The sequence below is a fragment of the Natator depressus genome, chromosome 23, assembly GCF_965152275.1.
Source record: "Natator depressus isolate rNatDep1 chromosome 23, rNatDep2.hap1, whole genome shotgun sequence".
Lineage (NCBI taxonomy): Eukaryota > Metazoa > Chordata > Testudines > Cheloniidae > Natator > Natator depressus.
The window spans coordinates 21277665-21300015 of NC_134256.1; the positions used below are offsets into that span (position 1 = coordinate 21277665).

Here is a 22351-nt window from a genome sequence, read left to right on the forward strand (position 1 = left end):
CATGCAGGAGAAACACACACACACACACTGCTCATACACAGTGTGACGAAGTGGGACTGTTCTTAACGTTTCCTCTGAATAGTGTGGGGGTGCCTCAGTTTCCCCTAGGCAGTTCTAGGGGGTGGGGTAAGAGTGTATGATCCTTGCAGAGCCCTAGAGGGCAGGTGTGTGCAGGGGGCTGGACACAGAGAATGGCCGACACCCTGTTTCCTGGCAACTGATGGCCTGGGCCCTTCCCCCCTGCAAGGTGAGAGCTAAAGGGCTGGAGAACAAAGGAATCAGGTGCCCTCCTGGCCCGGGAAAGGGACAAAGCCCAGAGGAGGAGGGGCTGGAGGGAGTTTCAGTGTGGGGCTGGCTGGGACATGGAGTGAAGGGCAGACGGGGTTGTCTGGCTCACTGGCCCCAAAATGGACCCAGCTGAGGGGTCCGGGTCTCTGCACCTACAAGCTCTGTGTTAGACCATGTTCCTGTCGTCTAATAAACCTCTGTTTTCCTGGCTGGCTGAGAGTCGCGTCTGACTGCGGAGTGGGGGGCAGGACCCTCTGGCCCCCCCAAGACCCCGCCTGGGCGGACTCGCTGTGGGAAGCGCCTGGAGGGGCAGGGGAGGCTGGAGGCTCGGGGGTCAGACCCAGGAAGGTGGAGCCGGGTGAGCTGTGTGCCCTGCAGACAGGCTGCTCCCAGAGAGGAGACTCCCCAGAGTCCTGCCTGGCTTCATGGGGAGCAGTTCCAGAGCATCGCCCGGGGACCCCGTGACACACAGCACTGAGGAAATCCCACACTTCCTCCCATCGGGGGTTGGGCGGGGGGCTGGGATGGGACAGGGCTGGATACTGAGTTTCTGACTGATCCAAATCCTGGTTTCTTTTCAGAAGCCCCAGAGGAGCACCCAGCAGGTGAGCGGGTCTGAGACGGGACGTGGCCTTCGCACGCGCGCCTGGCAGGGAACATCCCCCCTCCTCGGGCCACTACATCCCAGCCCCCGGGAACCCGGCACCCAGACACGGCCCCGTACCCCGCCACATCCCAGCCACCGGGAACCCGGCACCCAGACACGGCCCCGTACCCCGCCACATCCCAGCCCCGGGAACCCGGCACCCAGACACGGCCCCGTACCCCGCCACATCCCAGCCACCGGGAACCCGGCACCCAGACACGGCCCCGTACCCCGCCACATCCCAGCCCCCGGGAACCCGGCACCCAGACACGGCCCCGTACCCCGCCACATCCCAGCCCCCGGGAACCCGGCATCCAGACACGGCCCCGTACCCCGCCACATCCCAGCCCCCGGGAACCCGGCACCCAGACACGGCCCCGTGCCCCGCCACATCCCAGCCCCCGGGAACCCGGCACCCAGACACGGCCCCGTGCCCCGCCACATCCCAGCCCCCGGGAACCCGGCACCCAGACACGGCCCCGTACCCCGCCACATCCCAGCCACCGGGAACCCGGCACCCAGACACGGCCCCGTACCCCGCCACATCCCAGCCCCCGGGAACCCGGCACCCAGACACGGCCCCGTACCCCGCCACATCCCAGCCACCGGGAACCCGGCACCCAGACACGGCCCCGTACCCCGCCCACATCCCAGCCCCCGGGAACCCGGCACCCAGACACGGCCCCGTACCCCGCCACATCCCAGCCCCCGGGAACCCGGCACCCAGACACGGCCCCGTACCCCGCCACATCCCAGCCCCCGGGAACCCGGCACCCAGACACGGCCCCGTGCCCCCGCCACATCCCAGCCCCCGGGAACCCGGCACCCAGACACGGCCCTGTACCCCGCCACATCCCAGCCCCCGGGAACCCGGCACCCAGACACGGCCCCGTACCCCGCCACATCCCAGCCCCCAGGAACCGGGCACCCAGACATGCCCCCCACTCCCGCTACATCCCAGCCCCTGGGACCTCCCAGCACCCCCATTGCCCCGGCCCCCTCACTACATCCCAGCCCCCGGCAACCTGGCACCCAGACATGCCCCGTACCCCGCCACACTACATCCCAGCCCCCAGGAACCTGGCACCCAGACACGGCCCATCCCCCCCACTACATCCCAGCCCTGGGACCTCCCAGCACCCCCACAGCCCCGGCCCCCCTCCACTGTGCGGCAGCCCCAGGTTCCCTGTCCTGACCCCCGTTTCCCCATCTGCTGCAGACCCCAAGCCCCAGGACAAGCCGGATGAGACCCCAAGCCTGTTCCTGCAGAAACCAGGCCATATCCTTGTGGAGTGCGGTAGGACTCGGGGGCATCCGCCTGGGTGGGGCAGATCTCGGGGGCTCCTGGGGATGATGGGGGGCTGGGAAAGGCTCTGGCCAGAGGAGGTCAGGGGCTGGGAAAAGCTTGGGGCAGAGGGGGTTGAGGGATGGGGGAGCTCTGGCAGAGGGGGGTCAGAGGATTGGGGGGGGTCACTAATCAGAGCGGGTCGGGGGCTGGGAAAAGCTCTGGCCAGAGGGGGTCAGGGGATTGTGGGGGGGGTGATGAAGTGGGAATGTTCCTAATGTTCCCTCTGAATACTGGGTGCGTGCCTCAGTTTCCCCTAGGCAGTTCTTAAGTATCTAGGTGGGGGGGATAAGGGCGTGTGATTGTTGCAGGGCCCTAGAGGGCCAGTGTGATGGGGTCTGCACAGAGAATGGCCGACACCCTGTCTCCTGATGGCCTGGGCCCCACCCTGCAAGGTGCCAACTGAAGGGGTGGGAGAACAAAGAGATCAGGTGGCCTCCTGGCCTGGGAAAGAGACAAAGGCCAGAGGAGGGGCGTCACGGACTCCCAGGTCGTGCCCACTCTTGGCCCTGTGCGGTCCGTGCGGGGAACCCCCTTCAGTGTGACAGCCCTTCTCGGGGGTTCACTTTCTCGGGGGTTAAGCCCCTCTGCCTCCTGGAACCGCACCTCCCTGAGCCTTAGCACGGAGGTCTCTGCTGTGGGCCCCCGCAGGGAGTCCCTTCGCTCCAGACCCCTGGGGCCTTCACCCCCAGAGGGAATAATGCCCCCCTGTTCTCTAGCCTGGAGCAACTCTCAGCCAGCGTAAAACAGGAGGGTTTATTGAGCGTCTGAACCCAGCACAGGAAACTCTCCGGTTCGCAGGCCTGGCCTCCCTCAGCCCAGCACATCCCAGTTTCTCCTGCATCCAGGGGGGCTCTGCCTGCTCCCCTCTCCAGCCCCGAGCCCCCCTGCTTCCCAGCTGGGCAGCTGAGATCACCGGCCCCAAGCCCCCCTCTGTCTATCGTCTTCTCTCCAGGTAAACAGGGTCGCCTGGGCCCCCTCTCCCCTCTTCTGTCCTCTGGCCCCTCTGGCTGGAACCGGCTGGCCAGGTCACCGGGGTCCTCTCTTCACAGCCCATTGTCCTCCCACTGGCCGGACCCGGCTGTGACCCCCGAGCGGGGCCTCCCGGCCACCAGTCGCTGGGGTCTCCGTTCTCCAGGCCATTGGCTGGGGTCCCAAGTCCCTCGCCGGTCCCCTGTACCAAGAAACTCCCTCTCCCATCACCTCAGTAACACGGAGGGAAACTGAGTCCCACCCCCTCAGCATGCAACCATTGGAAAAACCAAGAAAATCCCCCACTTCGTCACAGGGGGCAGGACTTTTTCAGTTTGGAGCTGGCTGGGGAAATGGAGGGAGGCCCAGATGGGGCTCTGGGCTCCCCGCCCCCCAAGACGGACCTGACTGAGGGGTCCTGGCATCTAAGAAACCTTCTGTGTCCCCGGCTGGCTGAGAGTCACGTCTGACTGCGGAGTCGGGGGGCAGGACCCACTGGCTCCCCCAGGACCCCCCCCCGTGCGGACTCGCTGCGGGAAGCGCGGGGTGGGGCAGGGGAGGTTGGAGGCTCCGGGGTCAGCCCCAGGAAGGTGGAAGCTGGGGCAGCGTCTTGCCCTGGGGACAGTAGCACCGAGAGAGGAGGGTCCCCCCCAAGTCCTGCCTGGCTCCATATGGAGCAGCTCCAGAGCATCGCCCGGGGACGCCGTGACAGTTCTCCAACACCTTCAGTTGGCACCTTGCGCCGGGGGGGGGGAGAGGGCCATCAGGAGACAGGGCATCGGCCATTCTCTGTGCAGACCCCATCACACTGGCCCTCTAGGGCTCTGCAACAATCACACCCCCTTATCCCCCCACCTAGATACTTAAGAACTGCACTGGGGAAACTGAGGCACACACACAGTATTCAGAGAAAACATAAAGCACATTCCCACTTTGTCACAGGGCGTCACTAATCAGAGGGGGTCTGGGGATGGGGGGGGCTCTGGCCAGAGGGGGTCAGGGGATTGGGGGGTCACTAATCAGAGGGGGTCAGGGGATGGGGGGGCTCTGGCCAGAGGGGGTCGGGGGATTGAGGGGTTCAGGCCAGAGGAGGTGGGGGCTGGCGGACTGCCTGCGGCTGGAGGAGGTGGAGGTGGGGGTGGCGGGAGGGGGGTTGCTGACCTGCCCCCCTCCTCCCCCGCGCAGGGAAGGAGGTGGCCTTGGAGGTGCAGGTGGACGGATCCCAGCTCTCCACCAAGCCGAGCATCAAGTGGTTCAAGGGGAAGTGGCTGGAACTCGGCATCAAGAGCGGCCTCCGGTTCCAGTTCAAGGAGACCTTCGACAAGGAGAAGAAGGTGGGGGGCTGGCTGGGGCGGGGGGCAGGGGGCTTCACGGGTGCAGGTCCAGCCCCCCCCATGCCCCCTAGCCCAGCCCCTCTGTCCCCCATGGGCTCTGTCTGGGCAGCCAGGCCCCGCCTGGCCTGGGGGGTCCCCTGGCTTTGTGGGTGTCCCTCTGGGTCGATCGCCCGCCAGACGCCGGGGCAGCGGCGGGGGTGGGGGGCGGGAGCAAGCCCAAGTCCCGCCCAGACGGACGGACGGACAGCATCACCCACACACTGCCCCCCCCCAGGTGTACACCTTCGAGCTGCGCATCGGGAAGGTGGTGATCGGGGACCGGGGCGACTATCGCTGCGAGGTGGCGAGCAAGGAAAAGAGCGACACGTGCACCTTCAACATCGACGTGGAGGGTGAGCGGGGGGCAGGGACCCCCCCGGGTCAGCGACACCCCCCTCCAAACCCCCCAGGCTGGAGAGACCCCAAACCTCCCGGAGCAGGGACACTCCCTGGGTCAGGGACGCACTCCCCAGAACCCCCCCAGGCTGGGGAGACCCTGAACCCCCCCAGGGCAGGGACACTCCTCAGAACCCCAAACCCCCCAGAGCAGGGACAGCCCCCGGGTCAGGGACAGACCCCCATAGCTCCCCCAGGCTGGGGAGACCCCCAAAGCCCCCCAGGGCAGAGACATCCCCCTCAGAACCCTCCGGGCTGGGGAGACACCAAACCCAGGGCAGGGACAGACCCCCGGGTCAGGGACGCCCCCCAGAGTCCACCCCAGGCTGGGGAGACCCCAAAACTCCCCAGGGCAGGGACACCTCCGAGAGCACCCCCCAAGGCTGGGTGAGGAATGAACTCCCCCCCCCGAGCAGGGACATGCCCCCAGAGCAGGAACACCCCCGCCCCCAGAGCTCCCCAGGCTGGGGAGACCCCCAAGTCCCTGGGAGATGGAGCCCCCTTGAAACTCCTCCCAGGCCAAGCAGACCCCCAGAAAGTCCCTGAGGCAGGGAGCCCCCCGCATACACACCCAGACCCTCCCCAGTGCCAGGACCCCCCTGCCCACGCAGACACCCCCCAGCCCAGGGCCCCCCCCCCACAGACCCGCCCAGAATGGCAGAAAACCTGGTGAGCTGCTATAACTCCCCCCCACCCCCCCCCCCCGCCGCGGCAGGCCACTTTGATGTGACCCACCATAATGTAGTCCCCCCCCAGCACTGGGGGTCGTGTGTCGGAGGTATGGAGGCCCGAGCAGAGGTGTATATGGGGGGGGGGGGCGGCGGCAGGGATCATGGGGGCTGGAGCAGGGTGTCATACTGTCCCCAACCCTCTTTCCCAGCCCCACAGACGGAGGAGAGTGACAATGTGCTCCAGGCCTTCAAACGGACGTGAGTGCCGGCGCCCCAGAGCGCCCCCCAGCATCCCCCACAACCCCCGCCAGCGCCCCCCAGCTCCCCACGGCATCCCCCACAACCCCCCGCCAGCGCCCCAGAGCGCCCCCCAGCATCCCCCACAACCCCCCGCCAGCGCCCCACAGCATCCCCCATAACTCTCCACATGCCGTGACACCCCAACAACCCCCCACCAATGCCCCACAGCATCCCCACAACTCCCCCCATGTCACGGCGTCCCCGGGTGATGCTCTGCAGCTGCCCCCTATGACCCAGCCAGGGCTCGGGGGGACCCTCCTCTCTCGGAGCTACTGTCCCCAGGGCAAGACGCTGCCCCGGCTTCCCTCTTCCTGGGGCTGACCCCGGAGCCTCCAGTCTCCCCTGCCCTACCCCGCACTTCCCACAGCGAGTCCACACGGGGGGGGGGGTCCTGGGGGAGCCAGAGCATCCTGCCCCCCGACTCCACAGTCAGACGTGACTCTCAGCCAGCCGGGGACACAGAAGGTTTATTAGCTGACGGGAGCATGGTCTAAACCAGAGCTGGTAGGTACAGAGACCAGGACCCCTCAGTCAGGTCCGTCTTGGGGGGCAGGGAGCCAGACAACCCCGTCTGCCCTTCACTCCTCGTCCCCAGCCAGCCCCCAACTGACTCCCCCTCCAGCCCCCCCCCCGGGCTTTGTCCCTTTCTCGGGGCAGGAGGGCACCGGATCCCTTAGTTTTCCAGCCCTTTAGCTCTCACCTGGCAGGGGGAAGGGCCCAGGCCATCAGCTGCCAGGAGACAGAGTGTCGCCATTTATGGACCCTGGCCCTTTGCTCTGCAACAATCACCCGCCCTTATCCCCCCACCTGGAGACTTAAGAAATGCCTAGGGGAAACTGAGGCACCCCCACAGTATTCAGAGGAAACATTAAGAACAGTCCCACTTCGTCATACCCCACCAGTGCCCCCACAGAATCCCCCACAATTCCCCCCACCAGTGCCCCCCAGCTCCCCACAGCATCCCCCACTACCCCCACCAGTGCCCCACAGCGTCCGCCATAACCTCCCCGCCAGTGCCCCACAACCAGTGCCCCACAGCTCCCTATAGCCAGTGCCCTGCCCTGCTCCCCACAGCGCCCCCCACTGGCCAGGCCCTGCTCCAGGGGCTGGGTGAGACTCTCTTTCTCTCCACAGTGGGGAGGGGAAGGACAAGGTGGCCGGGGAGCTGGACTTCAGTGGGTTGCTAAAGAAGAGGTAGGTGCCCCCGGTTCGGGGGAGGAGGGCAGTGTCTGTCCGTCCCTGGGACGGGGCGCTGGGTGGGTCTGTCCGTCAATCCGTCTGTCCCTGGGGTGGGGCGCTGGGTGGGTCTGTCTGTCTGTTTGTCCCATGGTCCTGGGCTCTTGTCTCTGCCCCGGTCCAGCCCCAGGCTCCTGGGAGCGACCCTTGTAGTGGGCCGGCACTGCAGCCCGCCCCCCACCCCGCCCCCCCGGTCCCAGCGGGGCAGGCCTGTGACTCCCGCAACGCCCAGCCGGGGCCAGCACCCCCCGTTCCTCCCCAGGGCTCCCTGGCGGAGTGGGAGACACTCTGTCTGGGCCAAGCCACCCCTGGGTCTCCAGCTCCGGTCCCACATCCGCCCCACACCTCAGGGTGCCCTGCTGATAGGAGGGGATCACTCAGCTGTGGGGCGGGGGGTGTGGGGCGGTTGTGGCCCCTCTGCTGAGATCATTAATGACTCTGTTAATCCCCCCCAGCCACCAGGGGACACCCCTCATCCCGCAAATTCAGAGGGAAACTGAGGCAGGCCTCGGCATTGTCAAAAATCAGGCCTAGTTCGTGGGTGGAGGGTTTTTTTTTTTCCGGCTCCGCTTTGACCCTCCCCCCCCCCCGCCCTGCCCACTCCCACCCCAGGGAGGTGCAGGTGGAGGAGAAGAAGAAGAAGAAGAAGGATGACGAGGAGGATGCCTTCCCCCCCGAGATCTGGGAGCTGCTCAAGGGGGTGACGAAGAAGAGCGAATACGAGCGAATCGCCTTCCAGTATGGGATCACGGACCTGCGGGGCATGCTGAAACGGCTCAAGAAGGCCAAGGTGGAGGTCAAGAAGAGCGCAGGTCCGCTGGGGCGGGGGATGGGACTGGGGGGGGCACCTGGCTGGGGTGGGGGTAGGCGGGGATCCATCTGTTCCCCAGTCTTGGTTGCCCCCCCCCCAGAACGCCCCCCCTCAACCCTTAGGGCGGTTCCAGCCTGTCCCCTGCCCAGCTGGGTGTGTCCCAGCAATACCCCCCACCGAGCCCAGCCCCTGGGACCCCCCCCGCGACCCCCCCTGCCCCAGGGTGTCAGTGTCCTCCCAGCGCCCCCACTCCCCACGAGCCCCAGGGACCCCCCACTGTTCCCCTGAGCCCAGCCCTGGCCCCAGTGACCCCCCCACTGCCCCCCAAGTTCAGCCCCAGGGTCCCCCCACTGCCCCCCAGAGCCCAGCCCCAAGTTCCCCCGTGTGTCCAGCCCCTGCCAGAACCTCCCCATCCCCCCCGAGACCCCCCCCGACTCCCGCTCAGCCTCCTGCACCCGCCCCCCCGGCAGCCTTCACGAGGAAGCTGGACCCCGCGTACCAGGTGGACAAGGGCAACAAGATCAAGCTGGTGGTGGAGATCAGCGACCCCGACCTGCCCATCAAGTGGTACAAGAACGGGCAGGAGATCAAACCCAGCGCCAAGTGAGCGGGCCGGGCTGCGGGGGTGATGGGCTCGGGGGGGCTGGGTGCTAGGCTGGGGCGCGCAGGGCTTGGGGGCACTGGGCTGGTGGGTGCTGGGCGCAGGACTGCAGGGGCACTGGGCTGGGGGCTGAGGGGCCCTGGGCTGGGGGGGGCACTGGGCTCAGGGCTGGGGCGGCTGAGTGCAGTGCTGGGGGGGTGCTGGGCTGGGCGCTGGGGGCTGGGCTGGGGAGCCCTGGGCTGGGGGCTGGGTGCTGGGTGGAGCTGGGTGCTGGGGGGGCCTTGGGCTGGGGGGCGGCACTGGGCTCAGGGATGGGTGCAGTGCTGGGGGAGTGCTGGGCTGGGTGCAGTGCTGGGGGCTGGGCTGGGGGGCCCTGGGCTCAGGGCTGGGGGGGTGCTGGGCTGGAGGGGCTGAGTGCAGTGCTGGGGGGGTGCTGGGCTGGGTGCTGGGGGCTGGGCTGGGGGGCCCTGGGCTCGGGGGGCTGGGGGGCGCTGGGCTGGGGGGCACTGGGCTCAGGGCTGGGTGCAGTGCTGGGGACTGGGCTGGGGAGCCCTGGGCTCGGGGGGCTGGGGGGGGCACTGGGCTGGGGGGCCCTGGGCTGGGGGCCGCTCCAAAGCAGGCTCCCCTCTGACCCCCCCCCCGCCCCCCAGGTACGTCTTTGAGAACGTAGGCAAGAAGCGAATCCTGACCATTAACAAGTGCACCCTGGCCGACGACGCGGCTTACGAGTGCGCCGTGGCAGACGAGAAATTGTTCACCGAGCTCTTCGTGAAGGGTGAGCGTGGGGGGGGGGGATTGGCGGCGTGGGGGGGAGGAAGCCCTGGCGGGGGAGGGGAACAGGCTCCTCCCCCGATTCTGCCTGACTGTCCCACTTCCGTCCGTCCGTCCGTCCGCAGAGCCGCCCGTGGTGATCACCAAGGGCCTGGACGACCATCAGGTGTTCGTGGGCGACCGTGTGGAGCTGGAGGTCGAGGTGTCCGAGGAGGGAGCCCAAGTCATGTGGTAACGGCCCCGGCAGGTCCACCTGTCCGTCCGTCTGCCCCCAGCCCCGTCCGTCTGCCCCCACCCCTGTCTGTCCGTCTGTCCCCACGCCCGCCCGCCCGTCCATCCCCACGTCCGCCCGTCCCTACGCCCGCCCCCCGTCTGTCCGTGTGCCCTCACCCCCGCCCTCCATCTGCCCGTCCGTCTGCCCCCACCCCCGCTCCCCATCTGCCCGTCCGTCTGTCCCCACGCCCGCCCGCCCATCCATCCCCACGTCCACCCATCCCTACGCCCGCCCCCTGTCCATCCGTCTGCCCCCACTCCCACCCCCCGTCTGCCCGTTTGTCTCCCCCTGCCCCCACCCAGCCATCCGTCTGTCCCCACGTCCGCCCGCCCATCCATCCCCATGTCCACCCGTCCCCACGCCCGCCCCTCTGTCTATCCATCTGTCCGCCCGCCCACCTGCCTGTCCGTCTGTCCCTCCGCGCCCCCAGCCCTGTCCCTAACGCCCTGTCTGCGTCCACCCCTCTCTCCGACCATCCATCCCACCCCCCCCAACACTCTGATCTCTTCCCCCCACCCCCCGCCGCCCCAGGATGAAGGACGGGGTGGAGCTGACCCGCGACACGGCCTTCAAGTACCGCTTCAAGAAAGACGGCAAAAAGCATTATCTGATCATCAACGAGGCCACCCTGGAGGACAGCGGCCAGTACAAGGTCATGACCAACGGGGGCCAGTCCGAGGCCGAGCTGGTGGTTGAAGGTACCGGCCGGAGGGAAGGGAGGGGGCTGGAACAGGGCGTGGGGGGGGTTGGAGATGGGGCAGGCCAGGCCATGGTAGAGGCCGGGAGGGGGGTGGGTTGGGACTGTCCCAGGACCGCCCCCCACCCTGCCCCCTGTCACGGAGGTCACAGGCGTGGTGCTCTGGACCAGGGCCATTGTCAAGGTTCCTTCCCCACTCTGAACTCTGGGGTACAGATGTGGGGACCCGCATGAAAGACCCCCTAGGCTTATTCTTACCAGCTTAGGTTAGAAACTTCCCCAGGGTACAAGCTTTGCCTTGGCCTTGACCCCTATGGTGCCACCGCCAAGCGTCTTACACGAAGACCAGGGAAAGAGCCCACTTGGAGACGTCTTTCCCCCAAAATATCCCCCCAAGCCCTGCACCCCCTTTCCTGGGGAAGGCTTGGTAAGAATCCTCACCAATGGGTCCAGGTGAACCCAGACCCAAACCCTCGGATCTTAAGAACAATGAAAAATCAACCAGGCTCTGAAAAGAAGAATTTTAATTAAAGAAACCCAAAGGAAATCTAAGGCATTTCTGGCTCGATGACTTACTAACTAAGAGGGGTTGTGAGGCTGCCTTCCTGATCTGTGCCCGGCAAAAGCATCACACAGACAGACAGACCCTTTTTCTCCCCCCCTCCAGATTTGAAAGTATCTTGTCCCCTCCTTGGTCATTTTGGGCCAGGTGCCAGTGAGATTACCTGAGCTTCTTAACCCTTTACAGGTGAGAGGGTTTTGCCCCTGGCCAGGAGGGATTTTATAGCCCTGTATACAGACAGGTGGTTACCCTTCCCTTTATATGTATGACAGCCATCAGTTGCCAGGAGACAGGGTGTCGGCATCACACCTGCCCTCTAGGACTCTGCAACAATCACCCCCCCTTATCCCATCACCTAGAGACTTAAGAAATGCACAGGGGAAACTGAGGCACCCACCCAGTACTCAGAGAAAACATTAAGAACCGTCCCATTTCGTCGCCCCCCCCGCCCCCCAGAAAAGCAGCTGGAGGTGCTCCAGGACATTGCGGATCTCACCGTCAAGGCGGCCGAACAAGCCGAGTTCAAGTGCGAGGTGTCGGACGAGAAGGTGACGGGCAAATGGTACAAGAACGGCGTGGAGGTCCGGCCCAGCAAGCGCATCCACATCACCCACAAGGGCAGGTGGGCACAGTTGTGGGGACGCACGCAGCGCTGGGGGGTGGGGAACAGGGGCACTACTGCGGGGAAGCTCGCAGTGCTGGAGGGTGAGGAATGGAGGCACTGCTGTGGGGAAGATTGCAGCACTGGGGGGGTCAGGAACGGGGGCACTGCTGCGGGGAAGCTCACAGCACTGGGGGGGTCAGGAACAGGGCCACTACTGCAGGGAAGCTCGCAATGCTGGGGGGTGTCACGGCGTCTCCGGGCGATGCTCTGGATCTGCTCCCTATGCAGCCAAGCAGGTCGTGGGGGGACCCTCCGCTCTCGGAGCTACTGCCCCTGGGGCAAGACGCTGCCCCAGCTTCCCTCTTCCTGGGTCTGACCCCGGTGCCTCCAGCCTCCCCTGCCCCACCCGGCGCTTCCCGCAGCGAGGCCGCACGGGGGGGAGGGTGGTCCTTGGGGAGCAAGGGAGCCCTGCCCCCCAACTCTGCAGCCAGCCGTGACCGTCAGCCAGCCGGGGACACAGAAGGTTTTTTAGCCGACAGGAACATGGCTTAGAACAGAGCTTGTTAGCACAGATATCAGGGACTTTCAGAACAGTCCAGCTTGGGAGTCCTGGGCCAGATGCCCTGGATTCCCCACTTCCAGTCCCCCCACACAGACCCCCAGCTTCCGGCCACCTGATCTCCGACACCCCCATTCATGCCCTTCTTCCTTCCCTTTGTCTGGCTTCCCAGGCCAAAGTTGTCACCTGGTCGCACCCCCCCCCCCAGGTTACACAGGTGCAAATAGCTGCCCTGAGGGCCTCACCAAAATCACACACCCAATTCCCACCAGCTAAGTATTGGTGCAGCTCACAGGGAAACTGAGGCACACACAGTATCAGTATAGGACAGTAAGACTCACATGCAACATAACAGGATGACTAAAACCCCACTTTGTCACAGGGGGTCAGGAACGGGGGCACTGCTGTAGGGAAGATCACAGCACTGGGGGGTCAGGAACGGGGGCACTGTTATGGGGAATATTGCAGCACTGGGAGTCAGGAACGGGGGCAATGCCCCCCAAGCAACCAAACCGCCCCCCCAACACTGCCCCTCCCCCTAAGGTTCCACAAACTGGTGATTGAGGACGTGAGGCCAGAGGACGAGGCCGATTACACCTTCATCCCCGACGGGTTCGCCCTCTCGCTCTCCGCCAAGCTCAACTTCCTGGGTGAGTGCAGGACAGGGCACGGCTGGGGGGAAGCTCGCAGTGCCGGGGACCCCAGCTGGGGCACTGCTGCAGGGAAGCTCGGAGCATCGGGGTCCCTGGCTGGGGCACTGCTGCGGGGAAGCTCGCAGTGCTGGGGACCCCGGCAGGGGCACTGCTGGAGGGAAGCTCGCAGTGCTGGGGACCCCGGCAGGGGCACTGCTGGAGGGAAGCTCGCAGCGCTGGGGTTCTGGAGAGTGGGAAGGGGGGAGCTTTCCCTGGGTCTGGGGGCCCTGTTAACCCTTTCCTCTCCTCCCCATAGAGATCAAGGTGGAGTATGTCCCTAAGCAAGGTGAGCCTCTCCCCTGGCCTCAGGCCTGGACAGTGGGGGCATGGGGGAGGCGGAGGGAGAAAATGGTCTGGGGGGCGAGGTTGCCCCTTCCCCTTTGAGGGGGACAGGATTGGGGGTGCTGTGGGAGGGGCTGGGGGTACAGGGTGGCAGGACTGAGTGAGCTCTGGGGGGACAGGGCTGGGAGTACAGGGGTACAGGACTGGGGGGGATGGGGGACAGGGCTGGGGGTATGTGGGAGAGGCTGGAGGTACGGGGGTGCAGGGCTGGGGGGTACGGGACTGGGGGAAATGGGGCGGACAGGGCTGGGGGTGTGTGGGAGGGGCTGGGGGTACAGGGGTTCAGGACTGGGGGTGTATGGTAGGGGCTGGGGGTACAGGGGTGCAGGACTGAGTGAGCTCAGGGGGGACAGGGCTGGCATACAGGGGTACAGGACTGAGGAGGATGGGGGACCGGGCTGGGGGTTTGTGGGAGAGGCTGAAGGTACAGGGGGATGGGACTGGGGAGTAGGGGACTGGGGGAAATGGGGGGACAGGGCTGGGGTGTGTGGGAGGGGCTGAGGGTACAGGGGTGCAGGAATGGGGGGACAGAGCTGGGGGGTGCTGTTGGAGGGGCTGGGGGTGCAGGGATGCAGGACTGGGGGAGCTCAGGGGGACAGGGCTGGGGGTACAGCGGTATGGGACTGGGGGAATGGGGGGACAGGGCTGGGGGGTGCTGTGGGAGGGGCTGGGGTTACAGGGGTGCGGGAATGGGGGAGCTCGGAGGGGCCAGGGCCAGGGGGATGAGTTGGGGGATCTCCCTATCTTGGGATTGGGCCTTTCCTGGCTGGCAGGGGGACGACCCCTCACCCTCTGCACCCCCCCCAGAACCCCCCAAAATCCACCTGGACTGCTTGGGGAAGATGGCCGAGAACACCATCATCGTGGTGGCGGGGAACAAGGTGCGGCTGGACGTGCCCATCACCGGGGAGCCCGCGCCCACCGTCACCTGGATGAAGGGCGACCAGGTGGGTGCTGGGGCTGAGCTGTGATGAAGGTGCCCGTGGGGGCCAGCCGAGGTCACTCGATTAGGGTGAACCGCAGACAAAACGGGGCAGCCGAACCCCAAAGGCTGGTGGCTATTCCAGCGCTGAGATTTACCAAGTCAGCCCAACGCAGCCTCTGGATCACCTCCCTGGGCACTCAGAAGTCCAAGCGAGGCCGTTCCCCCCGCGAGCTCAGCCGCAGGCCTCCGTCCGGACACACGCGTCACACGTACGGTGACAAATTCTGAAAATCTTCCCTCCTCGTAGAAAAGTTTCTCCCGATCCCAAAGGACCAAGCCCCAGGCCGAACGATAAGGTAGCTCTTAGCCCAAAGGCAGGCTTGCAGCCAGTTCCTATGAACGCAACTAACATTTATTAAAAAAAGAAAAGAGAGCGAGTTGGCTGAAAGATCCAAATCCAGGCAGACATGAGTTCCATTTCTTGAGGTCCAGAGACACAGCAGAGAGGGTGAGTTTGTAGCTGCCGAAAGTCCTTTTGGAAATAGTCCATAGGTTAAAGTCAAAGGTCCATATTCGGGGTGATGCCAGCCAGTGCCTGGGGATCTCCATCCTTATTTCTCAGGGGTTCCCCCTCTTGAAACCCAACGCAGATCTGCGATGCAGAAGGATCGTGTCCCAGGGTTTTTTTTTATACATTTCCAGCCGCCTCTTGGCCTGAGAAAACAAGAGGCTTAACTTTCCTCCTCCCAAACATCCTGCCAATTAGCCCAGGGCGATTTATCCATCAACCAGTTCAGATCCAGGTAACCACACCCTTCAGAGAGAGACAAAAATAAGACTCCTTTTTCTGATCTCTGAATCAAAGCCAGGGCAATAGAAAGCCCTGAGCACACAGCCCCTCTCCTGGCCCCCACCAGCCGGGAAGGGACCTCAGGTCATCAGTCCCCAGATGGCCCCCTCAGGGATTGAACTTGCAACCCTGGGTTTACCACTGAGCCACCCCTCCCCCTGATGCCCAGCTCTGTTCATTTCCAGACCTTCCTAACCAGGCTTTAAAGTGAACTTTAGGGGTGAACTTTAGGGGTCAGTCTGGCCGTTAATTAACTCTTTCAATTAGATATTATATTACCCTCATAACTCACAGAGGTTGTGGGGGGGTCTCTGAGGGGTACCCCAAGGGGTGTGGGACCCTGGAGGGGGCTCCTGGAGGTGGGGGTCTCTGCCAGGAGTCGGTGAGGGGTATCCCAGGAGGAATCTTTAGGGGTGGGGGGTCCCTGGAGGGTGCTCCTGGGGGTGGGGGGCAGTCTGAGGGGCTGAGGTTCCCCGGGGGGAGGGAGAGGTTCCCCTGGGGGTTGCTCCCCCACGCTGACACCCCCCCCCGGTCCCCCCAAGCCGTTCACGAACACTGAGGGCCGCGCCCACATCGAGGTGCACCCGGAGGAGAGCAGCTTCGTAATCGACAGCGCGGAGCGGGGGGACGAGGACAAGTACTCCATCACCGTCACCAACCCCATGGGGCAGGACAAAGCCGTCCTGCACATCAAGGTGGTCGGTAAGGGGGGGGCTGTGGGGCGGGGGTTGGGCAGGGCTGTGGGGAGGGGGGTTAGGTGGGAGGGCACTGGGAAGGCTGTGGGGGGCTCTGGGAGGGCACTGGGTAGGGGGTTGGGTGGGAGAGCGCTGGGCAGGGGTGTGGGGTGGGGAGCTGGGGGGAGGGCAGGGGGCTGGGCAGGGCTGTGGGGGGGCTATGGGAGGGCACTGAGTGGGGAGCTGGGCAGGGCGGTAGGGTGGGAGGGGGCTGGGCAAGGCTGGGGGGGGGCTGTGGCTGGTTGGGGGCCATGACAGGGGCCGGGGGGGGGGTTGGGGATGCGGGTGTGTTGGGCCAGGCCGTGGGGGTGCTGATTTGGGCTGTCGGGGTGAGGTCTCAGAGGTCATGGGGGTCAGGGCAGGGGAGGCGCTGGTTGGGATCGAGGGAGTGTCAGGCCAGGTCAGGGGTCACGGGACCGGAGGCCCCCCCTCCCCATGCCAAGCTGGTCTGAGTGCCCCCCACCCCGTGTCTTCCAGATGTTCCCGACCCCCCTGAAGCTGTTCACATCACCTCCGTGGGGGAGGACTGGGCGATCCTGGTCTGGGAACCCCCCAAATACGATGGTGGGCAACCCCTCACCGGTGAGTCTGAACCCCAATACCACTCCTGCCCCCCAGCCAGCCGGGACTCCCAGCCAGCGGCTAACACAGCGTCGGGCAAAGCTGGTGACCCCAAAGTCCATCTTGGGGGGGGCCCCAGAACCTGGACCCCTGGACTCTTCCCCCCCCCCAAGTCTCAAACCAGGAGACTGACCCCCTTCCCGCAGCCCAGCCCCAGACCCGCCCGGTGCCCCTCCTCCGTCCTCAGCCCACCTGCTCTGCGCCGACACCTCGGGCACCAGTTGCCAGGCTGGCGGGTCTCTGTGCCCAGGCGGCCCGGCGGCGGTCTCCCACCTGCCCTCTAGGGGTTGCTGCAGCGCTCACCCCCCCCCCTTGTCCCACCACCTCCACACTTGAGTAGCACACAGGGGAAACTGAGGCACACACCTCGGGTGCCCGGTGGCGAGGAATAAGAAGGGGGGAGCAGGGCTGGGGGGGGTGTCTCTGAGCCCCCCCCATGCCCGCAGGGTACCTGATGGAGAGGAAGAAGAAAGGCAGCATGCGCTGGATGAAGCTGAATTTCGAGGCCTACAAGGACACCACGTACGAGTCGACGCGGATGATCGAGGGGGTGCTCTACGAGATGCGGGTCTTCGCCGTCAACGCCATCGGGGTGTCTCAGCCCAGCAGCAACACAAAGCCCTTCATGCCCATCGGTGAGCGGGGCTGGGGGGGCTGGGGAGGGAGGGGATGCTAGAGGGAGCACGGAGGGAAGTGGCCAAGTTTTTGGGGGGCTGGGGATGCTGTGGGGTTCAAGGTGATGGAGTGGGAGGGGGAGGAGCGCTAGGGGTCAGAGTTATAGGGCAGGAGGGGGACGGGTGCCGGGGGTCAGGGCTACGGGGCGGGAGGGGGAGGGGCACTGTGGACAGGGGTTATGGGGCGGGGGGGGCAGCACCTTCTGGCTGTGATGGGGGGGCTCTGATCCTCTGTGTCCCCCCCCCCGCAGCCCCCACCAGCGAGCCGACCCACCTCACGCTGGAGGACGTGACCGACACCACGGCCACTCTCAAGTGGCGCCCGCCCGAACGGCTGGGGGCCGGGGGCATCGACGGCTACCTGGTCCAGTACTGCCTGGAGGGCTGTGAGTGGGGGGCTGGGCGTGACTGTGGGAGGCTATGGGGGGCTGGGAGGCCCTGTGGGGTGGGGGTTGGGAGTGACTGGGGCTAGCTATGGGGGGCTGTGAGTGACTGGGTGTCCCTGTGGGGTTGGAGCTAGGAGTGACTTTGGGGTTCCTGTGGGGGGGAGAGAAGGGGCTAGGAGTGATCCGGGGAGGCTATGGGGGGGGGCTGGAATGACTGGGAGCCCTGTGGGGGTGGGGAAGAAAGGGGACTGGGAGTGACTGGGAGGTCCTGGGGGGGGCTGGGGGTACAGGCCTTGGGGGAGGGTGGGAGTGACAGAGGGAGGCTATGGGGGGGCTGGGTGTGACTGGGGGTCCCTGTGGGGTTGGGGGGTGGGAGTGACCGGGAGGCCCTGGGTGGGGGCGGGGGGCTGGGGGTACAGGCCCTTGGGGGGAGGGTGGGTGCCCCGCCGCGCTGGGCGAGGGCTAAGAGACATCCTGGGGGTCGGGGGGCTGCACAGGGGGCAGACCCCCAGCAGGGGAGGGGGGTGACCAGTGAGGGAGGGGAACGTCCCCGCTCGCGCCATCCCCCCCAGGCTGGCCCTACACGTGACCCCCCCCCAGCCTTGACCTCTCCCCCCCCCAGCGGACGAGTGGGTCCCAGCCAACGCGGAGCTGGTGGAGCGCTGTGGCTTCACGGTCAAGGGGCTCCCCACGGGCGAGAAAATCCAGTTCCGGGTGATCGGGGTGAACATCGCGGGCCAGAGCACCCCGGCCACCATGGGGCAGCCCGTCACCATCCGCGAGATCGTGGGTGAGTGACCTCTGACCCCCCGGTGCCCCCCCGCCCCGGGCACGGCCCCCCCGTCTCACGCTCCCTCTCCCCCCGCCCCACAGAGCAGCCCAAGATCCGCCTGCCCCGCCAGCTGCGCCAGACCTACATCAGGAAAGTGGGGGAGCAAGTGAACCTGCTCATCCCCTTCCAGGTGAGCGGGGCGAGGGGGGGTCAGTCTCCTTGGTCCCCCCCCGAGGGGCATGAGGCCCCTGTGTCCATTTAGATGAAACAAACGGGCCAAAGGTGTTGGCATGACCCAGTCACTGGCGGGTGTTAGCGGAGGGCCGGGCGTGCGGAGCCAGGGCAGACAGCCGCTAACCGGGGGCCGGGCGTGCGGAGCCGGGGCAGACACCGCTAACCGGGGGCTGGGCGTGTGTGGAGCCGGCGCAGACACCCGCTAACCAGGGGCCGGGCGTGCGGAGCCGGGGCAGACAGCCGCTAACCGGGGGCCAGGCGTGCGGAGCCGGGGCAGACACCCGCTAACCGGGGGCCGGGTGTGTGCGGAGCCAGGGCAGACAGCTGCTAACCGGGGGCCGGGCGTGCGGAGCCGGGGCAGACAGCCGCTAACCGGGGGCCGGGCGTGCGGAGCCGGGGCAGACACCGCTAACCGGGGGCCGGTAACCGTCCTCCAGGGTAAGCCGCGGCCTAAGGTGACGTGGACGAAGGACGGGAGGCCCCTGGACCCCAAGGAGGTCAGCATCCGCACCTCCGACCTGGACACCATCCTCTTCATCCGCTCGGCCGCCCGGCACCACTCGGGCCAGTACCAGCTCTCCGTGCAGATCGAGAACATGGAGGACAAGGCCACCATCCAGATCCGCGTCGTGGGTGAGGGCAGGGGGCTGGCACCGGGGGACGGGGCGGGGTGGTGGCAGGGGCTGGCACTGGCGGGGCAGTGAGGGGCACTGGGGTCTGGGACTGGCCTGAGGGGGGCTGGGCTCTAGGAGCGGGGGCTCTGTGCCCCCTCCAAGGCACCAGCAGCTGCTGTTAATGAACCTAATCTCTGCTTTGGTGTATCCCCCCCCACCCCGCCTCCCGTGGGAAAGTGCCAGCTGGGGGTGGGGGAGGGCACTGAACCCCCACCCCACCCCTGAGAGCAGGGCCCCCTGCCCCCCTCCTCACCCCCTTTCCCTGACACACCCCATCCCTGGTGCCCCCCCTCGGGGCCTGGGGAGGGGGGGGCTCAGATTCCATGCTCTATATTTAAGCTGCCCTGATGGGACAGGCCAGCTGCGCCCCCCCCAGCCCAGCCGGTGGAATTTAAGGGGGGGGACTGTCCGGCTACACCTCTGCTGGGGAATGTGTCCCCCCCAGTGTGAAGGAGGGGGTCATGCAGAGTGGGAGGGCAGATGGGAAGGGGCCACTGCAGAGCCTGGAACTTCCCCCCGCAGGGACCCCTTTCTTCCCCTGGGCTGGACCCCCCCATTGCTGACCCCCTCCCCTCACGTTGACCCCCCAGAGAAGCCGGGCCCCCCGGTGTCGGTGCTGGTGAAGGAGGTTTGGGGATTCAACGTGCTGCTGGAGTGGGAGCCCCCCAAGGACGATGGGAACTCGGAGATCACGGGCTACGCCATCCAGAAGGCGGACAAGAAAACCATGGTGAGCAACCCCCCCACGCTGCCCCCCGTTTTTCCACGGCCCACCCCCTCACAGGCCCCCTGCTCCTGTCTGGCTGGTGACATCCTACTAGGGTCCCCGTCTCTCCCCTGATCCCCCATCGCCTGTCCGGCTGGTGACACCCTCCCGGGCTCCCCGTCTCTCCCCTGACCCCCCCCCACCTGTCCGGCTGGTGACACCCTCCCGGGCTCCCCGTCTCTCCCCTGACCCCCCCCCACCTGTCCGGCTGGTGACACCCTCCCGGGCTCCCCGTCTCTCCCCTGACGCGCCCCCCAGGAGTGGTTCACGGTGTACGAGCACAACCGGCTGACGCGCTGCACGGTGTCCGACCTGGTGATGGGGAACGAGTACTCCTTCCGCGTGTACAGCCTCAACGTCTGCGGGCTGAGCGAGGCGCCCGGCGTCTCCAAGAACACCGCCCTCATCCAGAAAACAGGTGCGCCTGGACGCCGGGGTCCCCCCACGCTCACAGGGGAGCAGGCCTGGGAGCCGGGACTCCTGGGTTCTCTCCCCGGCTCTGAGAGGGGAGTGGGGTCTAGTGGTTAGGACGGGGGGGCTGGGAGCCAGGACTCCTGGGTTCTCTCCCTGGCTCTGGGAGGGGAGTGGGGTCTAGTGGTTAGGAGGGGGGGCTGGGAGCCAGGACTCCTGGGTTCTCTCCCTGGCTCTGGGAGGGGAGTGGGGTCTAGTGGTTAAAGCCAGGGGACTTGGAGTGGAGATAATGGGGGGAACGTAGGGTCGGGGGGCGGGAGTGGGGGAGGGGCTGCTGCCCCTGGGCCTCACCCCCTGGCCTACCCTAGGGATCATCTATAAGCCGCTGGATTACCAGGAACACGACTTCCGGATGGCGCCCAGAGTCTTGACGCCCCTGGTCGATCGGACCGTGGTGGCTGGGTACAGCACCGCCCTGAACTGCGCAGTGCGGGGGCACCCCAAGGTAAGGGACCCCCACCCCCAGGGCCCCCAAGGTATGTTCAGGCCCCCCTGTCCCCTGTACTCCCACTGGGAGCCACTGCGGGGGACAGGAGGGGGTGTTGGAGATGGGGGTGCAGGGGGGATGGACAGGATGGGGTGCTGGAGATGGGGGTGCAGGGGGCCGTGGGGGGACAGGAAGGGTGTGCTGGAGGTGGGGGGTGCAGGACAGGACGGGGGGTGGCCTGGCCAGTGGCCGGTCTGGGCGCCCCCTCACGTGACCCCACGGCCCCAGCCCAAGGTGATCTGGATGAAGAACCAAGTGGAGATCCGGGAGGACCCCAAGTTCCTGATGAAGAACAGCCAGGGGGTGCTGACCCTGCACATCCGCAAACCCAGCCCCTTCGACGGTGGCACCTACAGCTGCCTGGCCATCAACGAGCTGGGCGAGGCGCTGACCGAGTGCAAGCTGGACGTCAGAGGTGCCGCTGGGCGGGGGGGGCGGGGGGGGGTTGGGGGGCCCGGGCCCAGCGCAGGCTGGAGATCAGAGGTGTCGCTGGGCGGGGGGGGTGGGGGGCCCGGGCCCGGCGCAGGCTGGTGATCAGAGGTGTCATTGGGTGGGGCAGGGGGACGTGACAGGCTGGCATTGGGGGCTCCTGTGTGTGGTGGGACGTGGGAGGAGCCCCCAGAACCCACAGCTCGGGGGTCACAGAGCCAGGGCACATGACTGTCCGGGGGGACCCAGGGACCAGCGCAGGAAAGCCTGGGGAGGGGGGTTGAAGTGACCCCCATATTCTCTGTCTGTCTCCCCCCCTCACCCCATCTCTTTCCCCCCCACAGTGCCCCAGTAACCATTCAGCTCGGGCTTGGTGAGTAGGAGGGTCTAGGGTCGTGAGGGAGGAAGCCATGGCTGGGGGGGGCAGAAGGGAGGCTGTGGAGTGTGGCGGGGGGCAGCTGGGGGGCCAGAAGGGGGGGCTGTGGAGTGAGGGTGTGGGGGCCAGAAAGGGGGGGCTGTGGAGTACGGCTGGGGAGGCAGAAGGGGGGCTGTGGAGTGAGGCTGTGGGGGACAGAAGGGGGTGTGCGGAGTGAGGCTGTGGGGGGGCTGTGGAATGCAGATGGGGGCAGAAGGGGGCTGTGGGGGGGCAGAAGGGGACTGTGGGGGCAGAAGGGGGTGTGTGGAGTGTGGCTGGGGGGGCAGAAGGGGGGCTGTGGGGGGGCTGAAGGGGGTGTGTGGAGTGAGGCTGTGGGGGGGCTGTGGAATGCGGCTGGGGGGCAGAAGGGGGTGTGTGGAGTGAGGCTGGGGGGGCAGAAGGGGGGCTGTGGAGTGTGGCTGGGGGGCAGAAGGGGGGCTGTGGAGTGCGGCTGGGGGTGAGCAGTCACTGTCAGGGGAGGGGTTCTGGAGCTGTGACTGGTGAGTAGGGGAGTTGGGGGAGGGGCACTCTGGGCATCCCCCCCCTCACTGCTCTCTCCCCCCCCCCCCCAGGTCTCGCCTCCCCAGACAGCAGTGCCACGGCAGAGGGCACTGGGCATGGAGGGGGGACCCTGGGCATCGCCAGGCCGGGCACCCCCACCCACCGCTTCTCTGCACCCCCATCCACACTGATACTGGGGGGCTCAGCTGTGCCCTGATGCCCCCCCCCAGCTTGGAAATCACAGGGCATGTGTCAATAAATGTGTGTCAATA

The 22351-nt window shown here is 66.5% G+C and overlaps 1 protein-coding gene across 1 annotated transcript in view; it reads left to right on the forward strand.

Annotated features, from left to right (window-relative positions):
* The window catches only part of MYBPC2 (myosin binding protein C2), a 32575-nt gene extending 10224 nt beyond the window's left edge, over positions 1 to 22351 (forward strand). The window contains exons 3-30 of the mRNA XM_074936979.1: positions 870 to 893; positions 2154 to 2231; positions 4437 to 4585; positions 4860 to 4977; positions 5901 to 5949; positions 7126 to 7185; positions 7840 to 8039; positions 8509 to 8641; positions 9290 to 9414; positions 9536 to 9641; positions 10216 to 10382; positions 11400 to 11565; positions 12650 to 12756; positions 13055 to 13084; positions 13948 to 14087; positions 15458 to 15617; positions 16127 to 16231; positions 16717 to 16905; positions 17196 to 17330; positions 17953 to 18120; positions 18204 to 18292; positions 18774 to 18969; positions 19601 to 19740; positions 20035 to 20194; positions 20556 to 20692; positions 20963 to 21149; positions 21508 to 21536; positions 22151 to 22351. Coding sequence (XP_074793080.1) covers positions 870 to 893; positions 2154 to 2231; positions 4437 to 4585; positions 4860 to 4977; positions 5901 to 5949; positions 7126 to 7185; positions 7840 to 8039; positions 8509 to 8641; positions 9290 to 9414; positions 9536 to 9641; positions 10216 to 10382; positions 11400 to 11565; positions 12650 to 12756; positions 13055 to 13084; positions 13948 to 14087; positions 15458 to 15617; positions 16127 to 16231; positions 16717 to 16905; positions 17196 to 17330; positions 17953 to 18120; positions 18204 to 18292; positions 18774 to 18969; positions 19601 to 19740; positions 20035 to 20194; positions 20556 to 20692; positions 20963 to 21149; positions 21508 to 21518 — 3329 coding nt within the window. The 3' untranslated portion in view covers positions 21519 to 21536; positions 22151 to 22351. The remainder of the gene's footprint in view (positions 1 to 869; positions 894 to 2153; positions 2232 to 4436; positions 4586 to 4859; positions 4978 to 5900; positions 5950 to 7125; positions 7186 to 7839; positions 8040 to 8508; positions 8642 to 9289; positions 9415 to 9535; positions 9642 to 10215; positions 10383 to 11399; positions 11566 to 12649; positions 12757 to 13054; positions 13085 to 13947; positions 14088 to 15457; positions 15618 to 16126; positions 16232 to 16716; positions 16906 to 17195; positions 17331 to 17952; positions 18121 to 18203; positions 18293 to 18773; positions 18970 to 19600; positions 19741 to 20034; positions 20195 to 20555; positions 20693 to 20962; positions 21150 to 21507; positions 21537 to 22150) is intronic.